Genomic DNA, 22,789 nt, shown 5'->3' on the forward strand with positions numbered 1-22,789 from the left:
CTTAATTTCAAAGATGAAGGGGGCCAACAAGATATGTAGACAGAGCTGCCAAATTTAAATATTGCTGGTGTCCATGCTTTTCTGTTCTTTCTAAATGGCCTTGATTGCATTGTAGGGTTGCATGCATGCACGAGCTAGGATTAATGCACGGATCAACCACACACCGCTTAATTTAACTGTTGAAAACTTTGGTCCATTTCTTTTCCTTTTCTACCAAAAAAAGAAGAAGAAAAGTTTCTTCCAGAAACATGTACATGTGTTCTTGCCTTCACACAAGTACGTACTGTTCAGTATGTTTGCACGAGCTTATGTGTCAAAAACCTAGCCAAACATCAATGGAATTAATTATAGGGTACAACTCAATTGTGTGATTGCTAGAGCGAAATTTAATGAACATTTTTCTCAACACAGGGACATGATCCACACAGATTAGGGGAAGAAAGAAGAATCACCATGCACCTATACACAACAAACACTGCCTCACAAAGTTCACAAATTTATGTATGTAAAGAAAAAGGGGAAAAAATAAGAACCCAATAAATAAAAAAAATAAATAAAAAGTGACAGAATATACTACTACTGAACTCCAAAATCTAACCCTACGTACGTCGTTCCATCTCACTCGCTTATTCATCTACAAGTTCCTTCGATTCGATATCCTCTTCAAACCCAAGAGAAAAATTCAATGCATTCATCACCTCAATACTCGTAGCTAGCATCATCATCATACACAACCTTCTCATTGTTCTTCCCAATTAAGCTTGCTCGATCTCTCCAAGAATTAATCCAAATGCATGCGTCTGAATCTTCCACACACGTGCATGCGCTTGCGTTGGTGTGTGATCATCGTTAATTCATCACCCCGTACATACTGTCGATCGCTTCATCACTGCAAGATAGTTTGTTGTTGCCAATGGTTGTTTGGTTGGTTGGTTGGATCCATGGATCGATCGATCAGTGGAAGTGCTGGTGATCGGGCCATGGCCAGAACGGCGGCGGCTCGTCGACGCCGCAGAGCAGGTTGCCGAAGCTGGCCGTGTCGACGGACGCCGCCTGCACATTGCCGCCGCCGCCGTGGTGCTCCATCTTGGGTCCGCCGGCGCCGCCCGACGAGCTGTGGAGGAGCTGGTCGATGTCGACGCCGCCGCCGCTGGCGGGGCGGGCGATGGAGGTGTAGAACGGGATCATGCCGCCACCGCCGCCGCCGCCGCCGCCGCCGCCATGGTGGTGGTGGTGCGCGGTCGGGGCGGTGTCGAGCGCGGCGGCGTCGGGCGGCGGCGTGCGCGAGATGTCGAGGTTGATCTCGGAGCTATTCTCGCTGCGGTTGCTGCACGACGCCTCCGTCTCCTTGTTCAGGTTTATCAGCTCCGACGCCGCCTCCCTCCCCTTCAGCGCCACTATCTGCATTTTATCACATTTCCTTCTTAATCATTCAGTAAAACAGTACTAATTAACAAAAGCAACACGAACTAGTACTATTAGTTACAAGGTATATCTAGCTAGCTATACTTCTACTAGTACGTTTTTTGCACCGATCATCTATCGATGCCCAATCATAGAAGTACTAATTGTGCTTTTTTTTTCTCTTTCTCTCCGGGTACACAAACACGCATCATTGCAAATCTGATTGTTGAGAAGAAGAAGAAGTGATCTCAGGAAAAAGGCAGCAGCACATGCAACACTGCGACCAGGCACAGAGAGATGCGATGCATGCCCGGCCCCAAGAGCTGGTAGTACTAGCTAGTACTACTACACTTGCCAACGAGGCTGGCCGTGTGATGAGGCCATTGACTCCACCACAGCAAAAGCACCAGCAGCTACCACCCAAACCTGCACTGCCTCCGACGATCAATCCACCCATCGATCGATCGATACATCGATCTCACCAGCTTGATGACGACGACGAGCACGAGCAAACGCTGCATATTCTGCTGAACTTTTCGCGAGAAAAAGCTATAGCTACTGCTGCCGTCGTCGACGTACTCGTGGTGGTGAGAAAGGCACCGATTCCAACAACCTTTCTGCCAACACTGAAACCCACATGGATCTCCGTTCCTGCCAACGCAGGCAGCAGCAGCAGCAGCAGCAGGGAAGATCGACATCACCAACCAATCATTGAGCTTGGAAAGCCCCGGGAAAATTAATCATGGACAAATTAAACACAACACGCATCATCCACGATCACGCAGATCTATGGATCAAACGCTCGAATGCGTAATTGGATTGATTTTGATTAGTTAGTTACCTCGGCTTGGAGCTTCTTGTTGTGGTTGAGGAGCGCGTCGTTCTCGGCCTTGACGGCGTCGAGCTGGCGCTTGAGCGCGTCGTAGTCCTTCTCCAGCTGCTTCGTCTTCCACCTCGCGCGGCGGTTCTGGAACCAGATGGCCACCTGACGCGGCTGCAGCCCGAGCGCGCGGGCGAGCTGCATCTTCCGCTCCGGCTCCAGCTTGTTCCCGAGCTCGAAGTTCTTCTCCAGCGTCCGCACCTGCTCCACGTTCAGCCGCCGCTTCTTCTCCCCGGCCTGCGACCCGTCGTCCGACAGCTCGTCCTCGCCGCCGCCGTTCACCTCGTCGCCGCCGCCGCCGCCGTCGCCGTACGACATCGGCCGCTTCCCCAGCATTGGCGCCATGCCTCGGAATTCTTGGAGGGACGGGCATTGAGCGGAGGACGGCAAGAACGGGTTGTGCGGGTGCGGTGGCGGCGGCGGAGGAGGACCCAGGTGGTGGTGATGCTGCTGCTGCTGCTGCTGCTCATGGTGGTGGCCATGGTGGCCATGGTGGTGGTGGTGGTGGTGTTCTTGCGGGTCGTGAGGCGGCGCCGCTTGCTGCTGCGCCATGTGGAGGAGGAAGTTCGGAGGGAAGAAGGAGGAAGGGGAGGACGCCATGCCATTGCTGGCCATTGTCCTCAACTCGATCTCCTTAGCTCATCAAGCGAGGAAGGCGAGGCGCATCGCGAGTATTTGAGAGTGAGAACTTTGTGTTGTGTGTGTGTGTGTGTGTGTGTGAGAGAGAGAGAGAGAGAGATGGCTATAGATGAGGGAATGGAAATTTAACAAGATGTTGTTTATCAAAAAGAAAAAATAATAATAATATTGGGGAATTTTAGTTTTGCAAAAAAAAAATCTGGAATAAATTTATTATTTTTGAGAGTATCAAAAAAGAAAATTGCTCTAATAACTAGCAGACAATATTGCTTAAGATATATGATATGCCAGCAAAGAGTACCACAAAGGACCATGCTTCCTAAAAGGTAACCCCTCAAGATGAGTAGGATGGTAGCTTCTACTGTTCCTTTTTTTTTTTTGAAACCTTAGCCAGCTTAGCTGGTTTTATATTTCAGAAGATAAGCACTGTACAAATGCCACCAATGGTGACAAGGGGAAAGACAGGGGGAGGAGAGCAGAAAAAAAGGAAAATTACAACAAAGGATGAGAGGTTAAGGCGCTATTCTCGCAAGATTTTTTGCCCCACATGCCGACCATGTATGTATTTCGTCCATTATTCTTGCCGTTAGTTGAGGGATTTGAAGTTCTTTTATCTTTGAAAACTCGTCTGTTCCTCTCGCACCAGATTTCCCAACTCAAGAGCATGTGCAGTGACTGCATCCCCTTACTTTGACATTTGCTTTGTTGCTTTGTTCTTGATTCCCACCAGTCAACTAGGCTCTCGTCCGGATTGTGCACCGGGAAGGGTTGGTTGTGGTTCATCCTAGCCATTATTTTGTCCCAAATTTCTCGCGTGAATGGACAATTCTTGAATAAATGTTGCGCCGTTTCCAAGTTCCTGTAGCAGAGTTGGCAAAAGTAGTTATTGGGCCATTGTCGGAGTTGCAAGCGGTCGGATGTCCATATCCTGTTTTGCAGGACAAGCCATGCAAAGTTTTTGCATTTGGATGGCGCCCATGTCTTCCAAATCAAGGTGGCGGCCCTTGAGTCTTCTCTACCGGCGAATTGGGCTAAGCCGATTTTGCTGTGTATTTACCGGTATTTGTCCATCTCCAGGTGATGGTGTCTTCAACTCCTTCCTCCAGGTTTGTCTCATTATCCCAGATAAGGCGGAACACTGCGAAGAATTCTCGGATCAGTGGCATGGACAGCTCATGCCTAATATCCTCAATCCATTTGTCATTGGTTAACGCATCCTGAACTAAGCGTTGCTTTCCTTTAGAGTGGTTGAAAAGCGCTGGCGCTAGGTATTTCAGCGGCTGGTGTCCAATCCAGTTGGATGTCCAAAATTTTGCCTTCTGCCCATTACCGATTGTTACCTTTGTTGCGGCCACGAAGATTTGCTCATCTAACTCATCGTAGTGGGGTGTTGTCCCAACCCAAGGTTTGTCAGGGCACTCCCACTCAAACCATAGCCAACGGAGTCTCAAAGCTCTCGCGAATTTATCAAGGTCCAACACGCCTAGTCCTCCCATCTTTATTGGGGAGCATACTTTTTCCAATTCACTTTGCACTTCCCCCCGCTAATCTCTTGATCGCCGGCCCAGAGGAATTTCTTCCTAATCTTGTCCATGTCTGTGAGGAACTGTTTAGGCGGCTTTAAGGCGGTAAGGAAGTAGGTTGGTATGGAGCTGAGAACAGACGTGACTAGCGTCTTCCGCCCTGATTGCTGGATTAACTTCCCTTTCCATCCCACTAACCTTGATTGCAACTTGTCCATCACCGGTTGCAGGTGTATTCTCTTGATGCGGCCTGGGGTGAGCGGCAATCCCAAATATGTTATGGGAAAATTGCCCCGCTGTCCATTGAAATTTTCCAACACCTCAGACAGGTTCTGCTCTGCGCATTTGATGGACACGACCGAGCTCTTGTGCAGATTCACTTGAAGGCCTGTGGCCTCGCCGAAGAATTGAGGATGCTAATCAAGTTGTTGGCATCATTCCTGATCGGGTTTATAAAGATCGCTGCATCATCAGCATATAAGGATATTCTGAACCGCGCTGCTCGGTTTGATAACGGAGATAGAAGCCCCTCTTGCGTGGCCTTATTGAGTAGTCGTTGAATCGGGTCAATTGCTAGGATGAAGAGGTAGGGCAAGAGGGGATCACCCTGCCGGAGGCCTCGCCTGTGTGTAGTTGGTTCTTCCGCTATCCCATTGAGTAAAATTCTGGATGATGCAGTCGATAGGAGAAGCACAATCCAATTTCTCCAGCGCTGACTAAAGCCTCTCCACTGCAGAATTTCGACAAGGTATTCCCAAGATACTGAATCAAATGCCTTTGTTATGTCCAACTTGAAGAAGAGGGATGGTTTCCGTTGCATGTGCAAGGACCGGACCATGTTGCGCACATAGAGGAAGTTATCTTGTATGCATATCTTCTTGATGAAAGCACTTTGGGCATGCGAGACCAAATCACCAAGCCGTGCTGCCAGTCTCATTGCCAAAGTTTTGGATATAAGCTTCGCCACAGAGTGGATCAGACTAATGGGTCTGAAGTCATTCACCGAGCGTGGCGAGTCTTCCTTTATTTTTCCTTTATGAACTAGCTAGTAGCATGTATACATTTGCTAGCTAGTACTACCTCTTTTCTTAGCTTTCTTAGATCCCTTTAGATAAGTTTATACAGATGAAATGAACCTAGTTTTTTTTTTAAAAAAGAACTAGCTTACATCCCCTTGAGTTGGAGGCTCCAAATGCAGCAGCAGGATTGACATGGTTCTGGGAATTGTTGACAAAAGAATCTGAAAGCTACATTGATGATGATGACTGCCATGATAATTTACAAATCATTTCCAACCTGATGATCAAATGATCAGTAGCGTATCTCACTCTTCATCATAGCCACTGCTGCCAGGTGCAATTATGGTTTACATGCATATGAGATGAGATGAGAAGAAGTTTGGAGCAGCAGCAAGTATATGTAATAGAAAGCCAAGTACAATATATCCCTTGGGAATTATTGACTCCAACTATTCGTGTAGTCGAAATCTTTCCTAGACACATTTATTACAGAACTAGGACATCCATTCATTTACGGTTTTGGCTCATGCAGCATGGTTCAAAGCTTCAACACTTCCATCAATTTTTAGGATATCAACTACTCCAGTTTAATTTACTCAGACAAACAAGAAAAAGGACCAAACAAACTCCAGTACTTAACTCTCTTCTGGACAGTTATACCCCCACCCCCCAAAAAATAAAATAAAATATAGAATGGCATTTTGGTTTCACTCATGATCTTTCCTTCAAAAGATGCTATTATTAACCATGCATTTCTCATACTCTAAATGAAACCATAAAAGTTCAACGTTGAAAAATGAAACAACAAGGCCACACGCTTCATACGCAAATTGCAGATCGATCAACCCATGATGCCAATCTGGAGTCGCATATGGATGATGCTGGCCAGATTGTGGCTTGCGTTAGCAAAAATAAAACGATTTTGCTATATCTCACACGAAAGATTTTTTCTTATCTCTCACTCGATTTTCTCACTCAAATTTACAGTGCATTTTCTTGTAAGTTACAGTGTAATTTATGAAACTTACACTGTAACTTTTGTAAGTTATACTGTAATTTTTGAATCTTCGCATATAAATTTTAAATTTTGTATTGGATTTGGTCTTTTTCTTGAGGATATGGTAATTTAGTGTCCATTATGGTGTTTCTTAATTGCTTTTTGCTTTTTATTATATCTATCGGATTTTAATCTAAAGATTAAAAATCTGTGTGATACGATCATAAAAATCTTTCGAAAGATGTATAGGTACTCCCAAAATAAAATAAAAAATTAAAAATAAAAGGAAAAAAAAGGACACGGAGAAATGGATGCCAGAGAGAGGGAGAGAGAGAGAGAAAGAGATGTGCGGTACGAGCCCTGCACCGCGTGTTGCATGTGGCTGGATCCAGCCCATGTCAATGTCGCGACTACGTGGCCCCCTCCCCACCGTTGATCTCCTTGATCTTTTCTCTCCGTGCCAGCATCAGCATTTGCACGCTACATAAGCTCAGTTTTTGCGCACAAACACGCACAGATTTGTCAAATTTTATCTTTGGGAGAGGTTAATTAATTAACACTAGTGGGAGAAGCTTTGCATTTGCTATGGCCATAGTATATATCAACACATGTGCAATGCAGGGGGCTGCAAAACAGCGGGGCCCCACGCACAGCGAGACGTGCAATGTACGTGGGCTTGGGGGGTGTGTGGGGCCCACCATTTCCCCTGCCCCCTGCTAATGCTAACCATGGTGGCCCTGGGGACTAGTTGGCCTTTGTGTTGGGAGGCCAGCCCGGCACATGGCCTTGTTAGTTAGAGGAGAGATCCCATTGCCCATCCATCTCCTTCCCCTTGGACCCTTCCCCTCCTCTCATGCCATGCTCAAATGCCTCCTCCCCCTCCATTTTCCACCCCCCTCTCCCTCTCCACCTCCACCACCATCACCAAATATCTCTCTCCCAAAATGCCTATGCTAAAATCGAATCTTTTGGTTCGGTCTCATGCGTCGCGGTGTAAAATCAATCGGGTTAACCGCATCGCGCGTCGGCTGTAGATGTTTGACGAGAATGTTTGTGCGCACGGTAAAATTTTGCCCGGTACCGATTGACGTTATTGAAGATATGTCGTGGTAGTATATCTAGAGTAAGTTTTCGTGCGAGACGTGTGCGTGTAGCCGACAGGATCGGTTACTCTTAGGCCCCGTTTAGTTCCCCAAATTTTTTTCCTAAAAACATCACATCGAATCTTTAGACACATGCATGAAGCATTAAATATAAATAAATAAAAAAACTAATTGCACAGTTAGGGAGGAAATTGCGAGATGAATCTTTTGAGTCTAATTAGACCATGATTAGCCATAAGTGCTATAGTAACCCACATGTGCTAATGACGGATTAATTAGGCTCAAAAGATTCATCTCGCGGTTTCCAGGCCAGTTATAAAATTAGTTTTTTTATTCGTGTCTGAAAAGCCCTTCCGACATCTGGTCAAACATTCTATGTGACACCCAAAAATTTTCTTTTTGCGAACTAAACGAGCCTTACTCTACAATTTGTTTTTGAGGGTTTTATTTGCGTGGTGGTGGGTGTGTACACACCAAGCCGTTTGGAACCTTCCCATCCTCCCACTCTCACGTGCCAACCACATCTTCCGTTTTGCAAAACCATGTTCACCTCCTCTCGAGGTCCATTTTTCTATGCGATCCACTTGGATCCGTCCATGATCCTCTGCTCCTTTTTTCTTCTCCTTTTCCCATGATAGCCGGCGCGGTTGTTAGCTGTGTGTGTGATGTGAAGAACGTTGTTGCTGCTACTATACATGTGTGCGTGTGCGGTGACAGATGGTGGAATGTTTCTGCAGGTGGTAAATAAATAAATAAAATTATGCGCACAACTCACTATTTATCTATCGTTGTTACTCACGTCGTCCAGATGGTTGTCAAGTGTCAACGCAACAAAACAATTGGATCCGTACCAACAAGGCAACAAGCCAACTGTGTACATTCATCATCTTCTTTCGTACTCCCTCTGATGTTTGTATTTATTACTACATCCATCCTATAATAGTTACATTTCTACCATTTAAATTTTTTCCAACAAAAATATATTTTTATAAGATGTGACACAACAAAGGAAATGTGTGACCCAATCTTCCTTTTAATTAAGTTTGCATATGGAATATGTTCTTCAACCTTCATTTTAATCAAGTATACATATGAATTATACACATGTAGTGTAGTTATTAAATAGGGTTATTGTGGTAAATTATGTTTGTTGTTAATTTGTTTCTAATTATTTCCAAATTTTAGTAAGGCTTTAAATTGAACATGTCGAACGCTACCCAAAATTTGGTCAAAATGTGTTAGGGTTAAAAGTGGTGAACAAGCCTGTAATAGTAAATTTTCTTTGGCAAAATTGGTTATATAGCATCAAAAGTTTACTTTTTTATTTTATAGCACCGAAAGATACCGGTTCACTTTAATTGCACCCAAAGTTCACTTTGTTTCCATTTTTAACACTTCCGTCAATTCTCGATCGTTTTCCATCCGCCTTAATCGCTATTGACCCAGCCACGCACATGATATGACGTTTCTACCTCTCACAAATACAAGTAGAATCCATGGCAATGAGGGGTAGAAATATCATATTGTGTGCGTGGCTATGTCAATAGCGATTAAGGCGGACGGAAAACGATCGAGAATTGACGGAAGTGTTAAACATGAAAATTGGGTGAAATTTAGGTGCTATTAAAGTGAACCGGTATCTTTCGGTACTATAAAAAAACATGAAATTTCGATGCTATTTAACCAATTTTGCCTTTTCTTTCCCTGAACAAATGAACTCCATTATCCTGACCTTTTATAGAATTGAGAGAAGTTGGGTGAACCACTTAAAAAACAGAAGTTGGGCTGAGCCCGAAAGGTATGGTCTTTGTGTAGCCTGAAAAGCTGAGAATATTTTTGCTGGGCTGAGCCTGGAACTAAGCAATGTGAGCATAGCAGCTCAACAGCTAGAGACTATGGACCAAAGGAAAGTGTCCCCTTGTTGGGCCTGGCTTAAACTAATAGTACTGTTTTCTCTGTTATTCCTAAGAGTAATATTACCTCTAATTTCATGCATACCATGTAATAGTAAATTAAGAGGTAGCATGTATTACAGGTTGTCTCTAACACACAATCCCTAATAACTTTAACTCAAAATTTTTATTGGAGTTTGTGTATGGACTGTTTCTTGCATGAGGGATAGCACTTTCTTCTCTTCACACTTTTCTCTTCCAACTCACCATTTAGTCTTATGTGATATCTTGGAGTTTTAGTTTCGATGTTCATTGCTCTAAGATTTCCAATGGCATCGTAGTCCTATTATGTACTGAATGTGCAGTATCTACAGGCTACATATCAGCTTGACAATGGATGAAATTACCGTTTCTGTTTGACACTTTACCAGCTCCCAATCTCCCATCAACTCATATTATTACTGCTTGCTGACACTTTACAGTCTGTATTATACAGAAGTTGAACTTGTTGTGTGCCTAAAGTTGCATGCGTATATCTATCGATGTGCAAGTGCAACAAAAAGGAAGCTCCAAAGCCAGTGCCCTGCGAACAGGGTCCTAGAATCAAGGGGGACAGGTGAAGCAAACGAAGAAAAGATGCAACAAAAAGGAAGCGTGATATTTGACTAAGAAAACCACAAACATTGCTGAAAAGGAGTTATCTTCAGCCACAGTAGTTCTCACTACTCACTAGGTTACCAAGCAACCGAATTAAGCAACTTTGCAGCATTTTGATCTCAAACTAATTAAAGCCGCTCATACTTACAAGATGATCTAGTAACATTTGATTTTTTTCCCTCCAAAACCCAGGCTCCCAAGTGAGTGTGAATGTTCCAAAACCATTCATTTCAGAACAAGAATGTTCCAAAAACTATTTATTTGTTATGCTTTTTAGGTCAAGTAATTGACAAATTCAATCATACCACCCTTATCACCTCACTAGTTTTATCTCCCCAAAAATACTAAACCCCATGAACCCCAATCCCCATAGATTAGTATCCAGCTCATCCATCCACTACTTAAATTAGGAATACTTGACAGAATGTTTCTAGCTAATTAACCACACTCCCATTGCCAGTCCAGAGCTTAGGAGCTTCCTCACATTGCCATTGCCATGGGGTGCACCACCTCCAGGCAAGCCCGGCACGACCTCCGCCATTGCCCGTCGCCGCTCGCGCTGCCCCGGTGCCAGTCGTTCCCCGCCCGGTGCGCCGGTGACGCCGGCGTCCATGTCGTGCGGCTCACGTCGACCACGCTTGGCTCCCTCGAGGTCGACAAGGGCGCGCCGCGGGCGGCGGAGGCGCCGCCGATGAGGAGGATGGTGCCGCGCACGCCGACCATGACGCCGCCGAACGAGCCCGAGGCCATCGACGCGTGGGCGCTCATGGCCGGCCTCGAGGAGCACTCGCCGCTCCTGGTCCCGCCGTTCGCGCGCCACTCCTTCTCGTTCCCGATCACGGCGGTGCCCCCGGAGCTCGCCGCTGCGTCGCGCAAGGTCACGCCGCTGCCGCTGGTGGAGAAGAAGAAGGCGTCGCCGGTGGCGCGTCCGCGCAAGGCCGTGCTCTACTTCACGTCGCTCCGCGGCGTGCGCGCGACGCACGAGGACTGCTGCCTGGCGCGCGCCATCCTCGGGGGCTACGGCGTGCGCGTCGACGAGCGCGACGTGTCGATGCACCGGGGATTCCGCGACGAGCTCCACGGCCTGCTCGGCCTCGGCCGTGGCGCCGCCCTCGCCAAGTGCTGGGCGCCGGCGGCGGCGCCCGCCCTGCCGAGCCTGTTCGTGGACGGCGAGCTCGTGGGCAACGCCGACGAGCTGAAGCGGCTGCACGAGGCCGGGGAGCTCGCGGCGAGGCTCGCCGGGTGCGAGAGCGCGGCGCCCGGCGAGGCCGCCGGCGCGTGCGAGGCCTGCGCCGACGTCCGGTTCGTGCTCTGCGGCGCGTGCTCGGGCAGCTGCAAGGTGTACGTAGACGACGGCGACGACGACGACGAGAACCCATTGGACGGCGGCGGCGGCGGGGGATTCCGGCGATGCACGGAGTGCAACGAGAACGGCATCGTGAGGTGCCCCGTCTGCTGCTGCTGAGACGTGACGGTGCAACGTGGCGCCACTTGGGTGTGGTGCTCGTGATTTTGTGAATGATGGTGTGCGTGCGTGCGTGTGTGTGTGATCGACGGTGTACGATGATGATGATTGTTGAAATTCCGTTTGTAGCCAACGGCTGTGATCGATGCAACCAATGCTTGGTGATTCATGTGATGTTCCTGAGCACAAGTGATTTCTCCATGAGACAGAACCAAAATTCAGACGAGTTTGCCTCAAAAAGAGGCAGAATTCAGATGATTTTTGGGCTAGATCTTGCCGGCCACGACGGCGGCGAACTGCTTCCTTTACGCGTGAACCGGTTGCCTGCGTAGCGGGTTAGAGTTGTTGGCAATCATCGTAGCAAGCTAGCACTAGCAGCAGCAGACAGTAGTAGCATAGTAGCCTTCGTTCAAAGCCGGCGCCGTCAACAACGGCGTTTTAAATGGCAAAGCGAGCCACAAGAACAGGACAGTTGGAGCAAAACAAGGCTCTCCAATCAAAATTTCAAAACGGACCCACCCTAATCTCTAGACCAATCATCATCGTCTACTCATCTACTACTAGTGCTACATTCTTTTGATTGGAGTACTGCTCAACATCTCCAAATTTGGATAGAAGAATTTATAGCTGAAATTAACTAGAACTCCCTCCGTCCCAAAAAAAGGCAAGCCCTGATTTCCGTGCTCAATGTTTAATCGTCCGTATTATTTGAAAAAAATATAAAAAAAATTAAAAAGACAAGTCACGCATGAAATATTAATCATGTTTTATCATCTAACAACAATGAAAATACGAATTATAAAAAAATTTCATATAAGACGGACAGTCAAAGTTGGACACGGAAACCCATGGTTTGTCTTTTTTTAGGACGGAGGGAATACTACAAAGTTTAATGTTTTCTTTAAAAAATATTTTAAGAAAAGATTTATATTTTTTTTGTGAAAATCACCGTTTAGAAGCTTACCAAGCACGCAAACAAAAATCCAAAATCCATAATAAAGAAGAACATGGCCATAATGTAATTGGCTAGAGTTGAGCAGCTCATCTATTAATCCATTCATCTTCAGCTCTTTACACATACCTTGAGTTTGCTAGAGCAACCTGTAGAATCATGTGATGATTAATCTTAGTGATGAATAAATTGTCAAAGGTGAATGTTTTGAAAAATACGGTGAATACTGAATAGTGTTTCCTGTCAATGAACCGTGCATGTTGGTACTAGGTTGTCGTTTACACTCGGTGAGGCACGCCGGTCAGTCTGGAGGTGTCCGGGTAGCCCGACGGTCAGACCGGTAGACTCCAGGAGGGAGTCAATTTCAAGTTGTTTTCGTGGAACTTCTAGATTGCTTTATCTTTATTACTTTTAGATGGTTTATATTCGTATATGGATCAGGACTAGACTTGCGAGAAGTTAAGGTCTATAAGGTCCATGATATCACGCGGGATACTCAGGCTAGAGAACAATACACGTGCATGTGAATGTTTCCATATAGCATATACGTGGTGTTGTGTGTGTATGTAAAGAGGAGTCAAATTTAAATTTGAGTTCAAGTTTGGAAAGATTGAAGTGTGGAGTTGTATGAGGATGTTATTTCGTTGGTTTGTTAAATTTCCTATGTTTAAGAGTCTAGTTATGGTTGGATTCGTGGATATGGACAGCCACATTGTGGGTATAAATCGAAGAGAGATTGATGCTAGAAGGATATCGATTTTTTGGGAGAAAAAAAAAGGTTTGCTTTGAGGTTTTAATCCTAGTTCTAAGTTGAGAGAGAGAGAGAGAGAGAGAGGTGATTTAGATACATTTTGTAAACACATATTGATGCAACAAAATTGATTTACCTTCAAGAGTTTCATCGATATGTGTTTTTCTAGATCCTGACGAGTTGGCCAGGGTTCATTGTGCGGTCTAACCGGCGGGTGGTCACACCGACAGCAGGGAGGCGGTCCAACCGGCGGCAAGGCTGCGGTCAGACCGGTGGCAATATGGCGGTGCGATTGGCGCAATTTCATCAAGTTTGAGGGTAATCTTTTAATTTTGCTAAAAGTTTTAATTTTTAGTGTTCGAACCATTCACCCTTCTCTGATTGGTTTGGTTGTAGTATTTGATTCTACATACACAAAAGTATTACACAACACAAGATGATGATGATGATGATGGAAGCTCACTTTCACTTAGTTCACTGCACTTCTCCTGACCATTCATTACACACTAATTACCAAGCACACTGCACACACACACAACACAAAACAGTTTTACAGTTCCATATTATCTGCATGATCTGCTTATTCTCTTCTACCGAGGTGGCAACAAAGCGTGGGCCCCAGCTGCAGGGCCACCTCACCCCTTCCTAATTAACAGCCTTAATTAATTAATTACCCTATGTAAAAAAAAAGAGGGGGCTCCTTTGATCCATTGCAAACGAGAACTACAAAGCTCACCACTTCCGGCGGCGCTGCTCCGGCCGCCGCCGCCGCCGCAGCCGGCGGCGAGAGCGGGGCGGTCAGTGACCGCCGCCCATGCTGACCGACCGGAACTGGCGCTTGGAGATCTTGGGCAGCAGGAATATTCCGGCGACGCCGCCGATGAGCGCGAATCCCGAGGCGAGGCCGAACGCCGGGATGTTCCCCTTCCCGAACAGCTCGTCCCACGGCCCGGCTCCCAGCGCGATGACCACCTGAGGGAAGAACACCACGCAACCATGAATCCATGAGCATTCAAATTCTAATAATCCATGAAGTATATCTGATTCGGTTTCAAGGGAAACGGATTAGAATTTGGCAGCTAATTAACCTGAGGGATGACGATGGAGATGTTGAGGACGCCGGTGCAGAGCCCTGCAGATCGCCATGGATTAGACCAGCATCCAAACAACACCGAATTATGTCAAGAAAAGCTGCAAGAATGTTGGGATTCATACCTTGGCCACCCCCTCTAGTGGCCGCTAATTGCGCCGTCACTGCGAAGGGAACACTGTACAGAACCTGCATCGCGCAAATTTTCAGACAGTTCATCAGGATAAGGCATTCTTGAGGAAATAATTTTTTTTAGCAATGTGTTTAAGTTGAAGTGTCAGTGATTCTTACGGCGAGAGGGACTCCAAGAAACGCAAAGAGGACGAGGCAGACAGCCTTGATGCTCTTGTCTGCAGTGATGGCTTTCTGAACAGTTCCATGGAAGTCCTTGAGTGACCAGAAGCTGATCAGTGCAGTTGCAGCCATGGCGATGCAGACGAGGAAATTGCTCGTCACCCACACCACCCTTGGCCCGACTTTCCGGCACATTGGTTCAATCAAGAATGAGCTGAATCCTAGCACAATCTGCACGATCAGAAGCCCATGGTTAGTTGCTGCCAAAGAACATGGCTTGAGTGTTAAAGATTTGACAGTAGTTGTGGCAATCAGAATTCAGAAACCAATCAGATCTTACCGAATTCAGTAGCAGGCCAAATGCACCTGCCCTGACACCCTGGTTGAAAGCCTCGATCTGAGGATCAGTTCCCTTTGGGTCACCGTGGTAGATCTCACGGCCCATCCAGTCAGTGTCGTAGAGGATGAATGGGAACCAAGACAACTACAAGGACAATCATATCATAGAAAAGGTAAGGTACTATAAGATATAACTAAGATATGATCTAGTAGCAATTTTTTCAATAATCTGAAAAGTTCTTTTTCTGATGTATATTGCATACCCAGGTAAGGCCAGTCACAATAAGCACAGAAGGCATCCCAGTAGGTAAGTTCCTGAAGCCTTTCAACACTGCTAGTGGACCAGTGCCTTCAGGCTCAGCTGGCTCGTTTGATTTTGTTGGGAGGGCTGCATTTCCTTTGAATGGAACTTCCTTGGCAAATATCAGAGTTATAACCAAGCACAGGGACAGGAAAATCTGAAAACAGGGGAAAATGACCAAACAAGAGCATGTTAGGCTGTGAAAAAAAGCAACCAATATGACAGGGTTGAAAAAAGAGGAACAGCAATACAATATGTAAGTTAAATTACTCATACTCGCTAAAATATTTTCAGTATAGTACTATCTTATTACAAAGACTAATATTAGCACATTGTTAAAGTATTATCAGCAGGCAGTTTATGAGGTAATAACAGAACTTACCACAGCCACCAGAAATGCACCTTTCAAATTTGCACAAGCTTCACAGCAAGCTCTTGTTTTAAGGAATGGAAACCACCTGCGCAATTAATTAGGGAGAATGCAACTCAATACTTGTAAACAAATTTCACCTTCTCTACTAATGTAATATGAATTTCACTTGCCTTCTTTCAGAAAAGAATGCAACTGAATAGACTGTGCTAAACAGAAAATCTGTATGAAACTGATACATAAGAGTAACTTACTTGTGCCAATTGTTTGTGGAACCAGAGGAGTATCCTAGGATGTTTCCCATTGCCATCCAAGAACAGAAGATGGAGTTAGCTGTGCCAGGTCCATGACGTCCTACAGAACGAAAATTAGGAGATCAAATCCAAAATCCCACTGATACCAGAAGCCCAGAACACAAGGGCAACTTTTTTTTTTCTGGAATCAATCAAGTGTTAGTGAACTGTGGAAACCAATAAAAATTTGGTAGTTAACTCTGAAAGACAAGGCTATGAAAAATTACCTGATAAATCAGCCATTAGAGCACGTGCTGGACCCTAGAAATTGCATTGCAAAATTAAGATTTTTGTTATGATTCTTTGTACAAATTTCTTTAACATGATTATTATATAGTAGGCACTAACCTGCACAGTGTTGTTGGAAAAATCAAGAAGCCAGAATCCCAGGACATATACAATAGCAGCATGCCACCGTGATCCATGGTAGACACTGCATTACATGGTGTATCAGATAACTGTTATCTGCTAATTATGATACGCAAAATGTTCAGTTACCTGCAGTCTTCCTTTGTATCACCCATGGCGTATCCAATGTCAGCTGAAAATCCAATAACTACGACCTACATACATAAAGTGCAATGTCAATATGAGAGAAAATTTGGGGACTTCAACTTAAGGAATAAGAGTTCCAAGGTTCAGTGGTTCTTACAGCCAAGCATATCAACACACATCCTGTAAGAATATATGGCCTTCGTCTTCCCCATTTTGAGGTGCACCTATCACTGTATAGACCCACGCATGGTTGAACCTGCAGGATTGGGAGATGATAATGGATCAAGAATTAAAAAAAATATGACTTGTACACAAACATTTTTTATGAAAGCTTATGAATTATGACAGTATGATCTACATTACACATATCAGAAGCTACAGAAAATGCAGCTTCAAACTCTGATAGATACAGGAGTTCAGGATACCCAAGTTTTTGTTGTAGTGAAGACACTAAAGTAACTTGAATTTACATTGCAGAAAGTACAGATTCCATAACATGAATTAATTTGATTTATTTTTTTTAAAAGAGGGCAAAAGCTTTGTCTCGTATATATCGATAGAGCAGATAATTTGGTATTGTTACTTACCACCATGCCAGCAATAGGACCACAGAGCCACATGAATGAAGTAAGAGCATGCGACAGTCCGAGTGTCTGTAAATAACAGAGGTTAGAAAATCAGTTGTTTTGGCTTATAAAAAAACTTTGACTGTAATCTACTCTGACAATAGATGATCATGCTTCATTCCTTAAAAAAATGACTATGTTTGTTGAGTTTGCTGTGTCAACAAGATCTGCATCACTGTGGAAGATATTCAGAAACATCAGAGAGCGTGTACCAGTTGCAAAGAGTGAACACATATTGATTACCACACAATAAATTTTCCCAGAAATTTAGCAGATGAAATATCCCCAGCTCTGTTGGTCTGTTGGTTCCAGGATGCATTGCCTTGCATGCTACAACTAACAGCTATCTATCCAATAACTTCAGATCACACTTCTCTTTCCCCCATGGCATGAATAAACATACAAAGACTGTTCATCGTTCTATATATGTTCAGTCACTAAATTTATTTCACTTGTCAAATATAAGAAGAAGAATCTTAATAGTTAAAATGGCAATGCTTGGATGCTAACATAGCACCAACAGGCTATGGGTACATGATGATCTGCCCTCATTTGCCTATGCAATTGCTCTGTTGCAACTGTGCCACAGTCCACAGGACATATATATCTGACCTAGAATTTCCTTGTTTTACCCCTTTATTTTTCATGTGCGCGGTTAAAGTGGGTTGGAGTTGCCTCTACAGCAACCATCTTTATGGCACTTGGCTCGAGAAGGCTAAGGTAAGGATAAACTTCGCCAGAAATACTTCAATACAACAGTAGGTAGCTAGACCTGATGCATGGACCATCAGGGGTGATGAACTGCATATAATGTTCTACAGAAAAAGTACAGAACATTTTGGAACACTTTGTTAATTAGTATGGACTGATACAAAGAGGAAGTGAGGAGCTGTTTATTCCTGTCCCCTGCTGTTTTTTGGTTTTCCCTGTACAGACCCTTTTTATTCCCCTTAATACAAAAGTGCCCTCCTTACGTATTTCCGAAAAAAAAGGAGCTGTTTATCTCCGCTATAAATCCTTCAAATAAACGCCTGGAAGGACTGAGATTTAAGTTTAACCACTAAGAAGATCGTCTTTGTTTAGAATATTTGACGACAGAGAGGCAAATAACCAATACTCTATCTCTCCGGTAATAAATATTTGATGCTTACGATAAAATTCGGTCAAAATTTTAAATTTCTGACCATTAATTTTGTACTATAGTAAAGTTATAAAATCGCTCCACTTGCTCTGTCTTAAAATAAAAGTGATGTTTTTCATGGAGACTAGGCTGTGTTCTTTTGTAATGATTGAGAACCCTTTCTCCCGGTACACAAAATTGAGCGGTAGTTTAGCACATAATTAATTAAATATTAGCTAAAAAGACAAAAAAAAATATATTAATATGTTTTTTAAACCATATAAATTTTTAGTAGAAACACATCGTTTGGCAGTTTAGGAAATATGTGTACGTCAAACGAAGGGAGTAGAAGTTAGGAAATGGAAGAAAAGAACACATCTTAAGGAGGGAGATGAAGCTAAATGAAGGATGATTTATATATCTAGCAGTAAGAATATTAGTTTCATCTTGCGGTTAGTATGGAATAGAGGGGAGGGACCCGTCATCTGCCTACCTTTAACTGCGCGCGGAGGAACGACAGATTAATTCTCCATTATTACCGCTCACTTTTGCCCTTGTCTGCTTATTTTTGTTTACATCTCTAGCTATTAGTAGCTATTAACCTAATACGTGGTTATTACAAGAAGGATAAGGTGAGTTGGAGCAGATGTATATTTTTTTATGGCACTGTACAGCATCTGAGGTAAAATGGAATTTTAAAAAAAGGAGTGTCATATCTGAGATAAAACGGAATCAAACAGTCTAATTGAGGTAAAATGGAATCAAACAAGGAGTTGAGAAACGTGTCAAGCGTAAAGTGAATCTCGGTACAGTAGACCGGTACTGATGCTAAGTGTCATGCTGGCTAGCCTGATTGATCCAAAGTGCACAAAAAGAACTTATAAAAGATTTTGATTCTTATATAGGTATACAGATTCTTCAGAAAAGAGGCAGAAAACGCCGACGTTTCATAGAGGAATCGAGAGGATATGAATCCTCTAGTGACAACAAAAAGAAAAAGGAAAAAAAAAGGAAAGGAAAAGGAATAACTACAAAATGACAAAAATGATAGCTAGTGCATCAAATGCATATTTGGCCACATGTATATAAACACATGAGCAAAAAAAATTACAAAAGGCATGCAGATTGAATTTATTACGGTACTTTTAGACACTAGTCAAATCTACCGTTCAAACAAAAAAAAATAAATCTCTCCCCACACATGAAGAAAAATTCCCCAATCTTTCAAGATATATATTTTTTTAACGACTCACACCAGACAGTGCGAAGTAAATATTGACAAAGCAGAAAAAAATTACAAGATTATAACCTTGAAAAGATTGTAACCAGGACATATATAATCTACTACCATGAAACCTTGCAGATTAGAACAGCTAGCACGAGCAAAAACTCGCGAACAAAATCAAATCCACACGTGAGATACTTGTATATATTTTTTGCAGGATTATTCAGAGTTTCAGATGCATGCATGAGAGTGTGCAAAATACACAGGAGTACAGTATATATATATATATACCTGGACGTAGGGGGTGAGGAGGGAGAGCTGGAGCGCCCACCCGTACTGCACGCCGCCGGCGACCATCCCGGAGAGGATGAGCCTCCCGAGGCTGATCGGCGCCGCCGTCTCCACCGCCGCCGCCGCCTCACCGCCTCCCCCACCACGCGCGCCGCCGCCGCCGCCGACCCCGACCGACAGCTCCAGCCCCCCGCCACCACCGCCGCCGCCTCCTCCGGCCCCGCTGCCGCGAGCCATGGCGGACGCGCCACGCACAAACACAAACCTGCACACCCCTGTGTCAGAGGAGGAGAGGCCAAGAAAGGAAATCGAGTGGAGGAAGTGAGGAGCGGCGGAGACGTAGGAGGAGGAGGGGGAGATGGAAATGGAAAGCCGCGCGAGAGAGGAGGCGCGTGCTGGATGGGAGGAGGAGGAGGAGGTGGTGGGTTTGTGTTTGGAGAGACGAGCGAGAGAGGCGAAGCATTTAAAGGGAGGAAGAGGGGGAGAGAGAGAGAGAGAGAGAGAGAGAGAGAGAGAGAGAGAGAAAGGAGGAATATAATAAAGGGTGGTGCACCTGCCAACTGCTATGCTCACCAACACTTTGTACACACCCAGTTACACCCCCCTGCCTTTATTATTTCCAGTGCAGTAATAACTTCAACAATTATTGAAATGAAAATGGAATTAATGGAGTTAGTATCGGATTAGCGACACGCTTGCCGAGCTTCTAGACGGTGCGATTATTTCAGCGGGAACGACTTTCTGTAGGTGAATTTAATAGAGGAGTGTTTTAAATCCACTCGACGTTGTAATAGCTGGTTTAATTCGTTTGTACTGTCGAGTAGTTATCCAAAATCAATTTTGGATATTTAAAAGAAAAAAAAACAGATCCGAAGTATTGGACCTACTGGCAAATAGGAATTTTGCTATATATAGGTGTGCGTTCATTTATAATGGAGTAGCATGGAGTTTTATTAATCCAGTAAATGTTTTCATTGATTTAATTAATATAACGAATTTCGCTTGAGGCCATATTTGTTAAACGCTTTTATCTCTATCATCATTCATCCTACCAGTAAAGAGCACCGGAGATCGCACTTCATTTAAATATATGTCCATGTTGGATAAACCATAGTTTATTATAGTGTTCTTTTATATGTTTTGTGGGGAATTTAGATTGTTTAATATGGCATACATATCCATCCATCATTATTATATTCTAACACAACTGGATAAGTGTTCTAAACTATTGTAGAATAACTTTGTAGTATGATCGATCTTGTGGAATAAAAAAAGTCTGACAATAACCTTTCATAAAGGAATATGAATACCCGTAATCAACGCATCAAATCATTCACGGTGTACGCCTAGCGAATTCGTTGGCGAGTGCTCGTGCGGCCGTGGGCTCGCTGTGATGCATGCATGGCTCTCTGGCTACGTCGAGATAGCGATTAGTAGCAAAATTAAGCAAGCCACTTATTAATTAATCTTTGGAGATATCATATGATTAAGGCATTAATTCGTACGTACTCGTCGTCAGCGTTTTCTGCAAAGTCCACTACAGTTTTTTCTTTCTTTGCTGAAAATGCTGATGTGTTGGAGATGGAGTGACGTGCACAACCTGCCGCCACGTGGATGGTTGCTGGAGCCTACGTGTCATCTTAATTTGAACAAAAAAAAAAGAGGAATAATACATCAATACATTTTCGAATTTCAGTTCTGCCATTGACCAGTAATACACATGTCGGCCTCACATTTTACCCTGATCTTAGTAACGGGTGGTCGCCTGGTCGGTCACTGAAAAAAGTTCAGGAAATTATAGTCAAACTGAAACGAACATATTCACTCCTTAAAAAAACTAAATCTTTTTATATATTTGTGATATTGTAAAATAGCTACGGGATAATGATATAGATATATATAGTGATAAGGGATAGATGGATCGAGATATGGAGTTGTGCTTTCTTTAATTTCCACTACTTGGGCTACCATATTATGGTAGTTGGTATGAAAAGATACACAGCAGTATAGTGATGTGATCAATGACATGTATATCTCACATGCTCCCATGTTGGAGTCAAATTTTGCTAGACTAAAATCCAATTCCAAGCAGTCCCTAGCCAAGAACAAACAAAATTCAGTGAGGTCACTGCTGCACCAAGGACTGCATGCATGCAGGAGAAGGGCATTTTCTCTTTTTTCTTTTGGAGACTCGATTCAATTCGGTCGGTCGGTCGCAATGGTCAGCTTAATTAAACGCTACTTTTAGACAGTTTGCATCGGGTTAATACAGTGTTCATTTCGTCGTTTTTGTCCCAATTAATATTTCTTGGCATTTGCAGTAGAGTCTATAATTCGTACTACTGAACATGCATGTTTTTTTTTCTCTGGAAAAAGAGAAAACCACGTCAATGGAGATATGATGCCGCGGTTTTGACATTGAAGTTTTCGGAAAAGGTGTGAGATATGATATTGTTCTTGTTGCACACACCTCCTAGCTAGCTAGATGTCTGACGGAGTTGTAGCTAGATGCAAATATATGTGCATGGTAAAGTGTTGTGCAGATATAGAGCTATACATGGGCTATCAGATAAGAGAGAAATATCCAAGTCCATGCATGCAGATATAAGGCTATGCTTCTCGATATCTACATCTACAAATCTGCAGTATGGACATTCAATTCCTTCTGAAGCATTCAGCTGGAACTCTATGGGAGCCTGCACATTGATTCCCTAAAGCGATACTCCTATATAGGAGTATGCAGCAAACCTACACATAACCCATACTACTGGAAAAAAGGTGGCTTGTCTAACTGATGCTGTAAAATGAGGAGATGCAGCCAGATTGTCTGAATAATTCAGTACCGCGACAGTGACAATTTGTTCTGTGCCCGGCCGGTGCAGTGCAAGCGAGGAATGTCTCTTGCTTAATTAAACAATTCACTCAGATAGCTGCATGACATGATCCAAGTCAACGGGGATTGGAAGGTAAAGAAAGACGGAAAGTCTCTTTCTTTCTCCGATGCGTATGATCAATGAACAACTGACGACGGGTTGGTCAACCACATCATCCATGCATCCATCC

General features: G+C 44.0%; 3 protein-coding genes across 4 annotated transcripts; 1 reads left to right on the forward strand and 2 right to left on the reverse strand.

Moving 5' to 3' along the window:
- Positions 1-371: 371 nt before the first annotated feature.
- On the reverse strand, positions 372-3,027 carry LOC4331774 (homeobox-leucine zipper protein HOX21-like). Its single transcript, NM_001417232.1, has 2 exons — positions 2,246-3,027; positions 372-1,401 (listed from the first exon to the last, which is right to left on the reverse strand). Exons 1-2 carry the CDS (start codon positions 2,897-2,899, stop codon positions 955-957), a joined length of 1,101 nt encoding a protein of 366 aa, NP_001404161.1. The 5' UTR covers positions 2,900-3,027; the 3' UTR covers positions 372-954.
- A 7,499-nt stretch (positions 3,028-10,526) lies between these two features.
- On the forward strand, positions 10,527-11,750 carry LOC107276292 (uncharacterized protein At5g39865). Its single transcript, XM_015774773.3, has one exon. The coding sequence runs from the start codon at positions 10,611-10,613 to the stop codon at positions 11,577-11,579; it is 969 nt and encodes a 322-aa protein (XP_015630259.1). The 5' UTR covers positions 10,527-10,610; the 3' UTR covers positions 11,580-11,750.
- A 1,969-nt stretch (positions 11,751-13,719) lies between these two features.
- On the reverse strand, positions 13,720-20,161 carry LOC4331775 (sucrose transport protein SUT1). 2 transcript variants are annotated; one of them, NM_001402054.1, is made up of 14 exons: positions 19,727-20,161; positions 17,052-17,117; positions 16,622-16,720; positions 16,468-16,532; positions 16,318-16,402; positions 16,197-16,230; positions 15,931-16,030; positions 15,689-15,764; positions 15,269-15,463; positions 15,007-15,150; positions 14,664-14,897; positions 14,498-14,561; positions 14,371-14,414; positions 13,720-14,254 (listed from the first exon to the last, which is right to left on the reverse strand). In NM_001402054.1, the coding sequence occupies exons 1-14, from the start codon at positions 19,961-19,963 to the stop codon at positions 14,081-14,083; spliced, it is 1,617 nt and encodes a 538-aa protein (NP_001388983.1). In that variant the 5' UTR covers positions 19,964-20,161; the 3' UTR covers positions 13,720-14,080. The 2 variants fall into 2 exon arrangements, with proteins under 2 accessions (NP_001388983.1, XP_015633173.1); XM_015777687.3 differs by having other exon boundaries at positions 13,723-14,254; positions 14,371-14,561.
- Positions 20,162-22,789: the final 2,628 nt, after the last annotated feature.

This window comes from Oryza sativa, chromosome 3 (assembly GCF_034140825.1).
Source record: "Oryza sativa Japonica Group chromosome 3, ASM3414082v1".
Classification (NCBI taxonomy): Eukaryota; Viridiplantae; Streptophyta; class Magnoliopsida; order Poales; family Poaceae; genus Oryza; species Oryza sativa.

Coding starts and splice junctions, on each gene's coding strand:
- LOC4331775 (XM_015777687.3), bottom strand. CDS start 19,963: ATGGCTCGCGGCAGCGGGGCCGGAGGAGGCGGCGGCGGTGGTGGCGGG. Junction 15,464..15,688: donor GTGCATTTCTGGTGGCTGTG/GTAAGTTCTGTT, acceptor CCCTGTTTTCAG/ATTTTCCTGTCCCTGTGCTT. Junction 15,151..15,268: donor TTGTGACTGGCCTTACCTGG/GTATGCAATATA, acceptor TTGTCCTTGTAG/TTGTCTTGGTTCCCATTCAT.
- LOC107276292 (XM_015774773.3), top strand. CDS start 10,611: ATGGGGTGCACCACCTCCAGGCAAGCCCGGCACGACCTCCGCCATTGC.
- LOC4331774 (NM_001417232.1), bottom strand. CDS start 2,899: ATGGCCAGCAATGGCATGGCGTCCTCCCCTTCCTCCTTCTTCCCTCCG. Junction 1,402..2,245: donor ACAAGAAGCTCCAAGCCGAG/GTAACTAACTAA, acceptor GATAAAATGCAG/ATAGTGGCGCTGAAGGGGAG.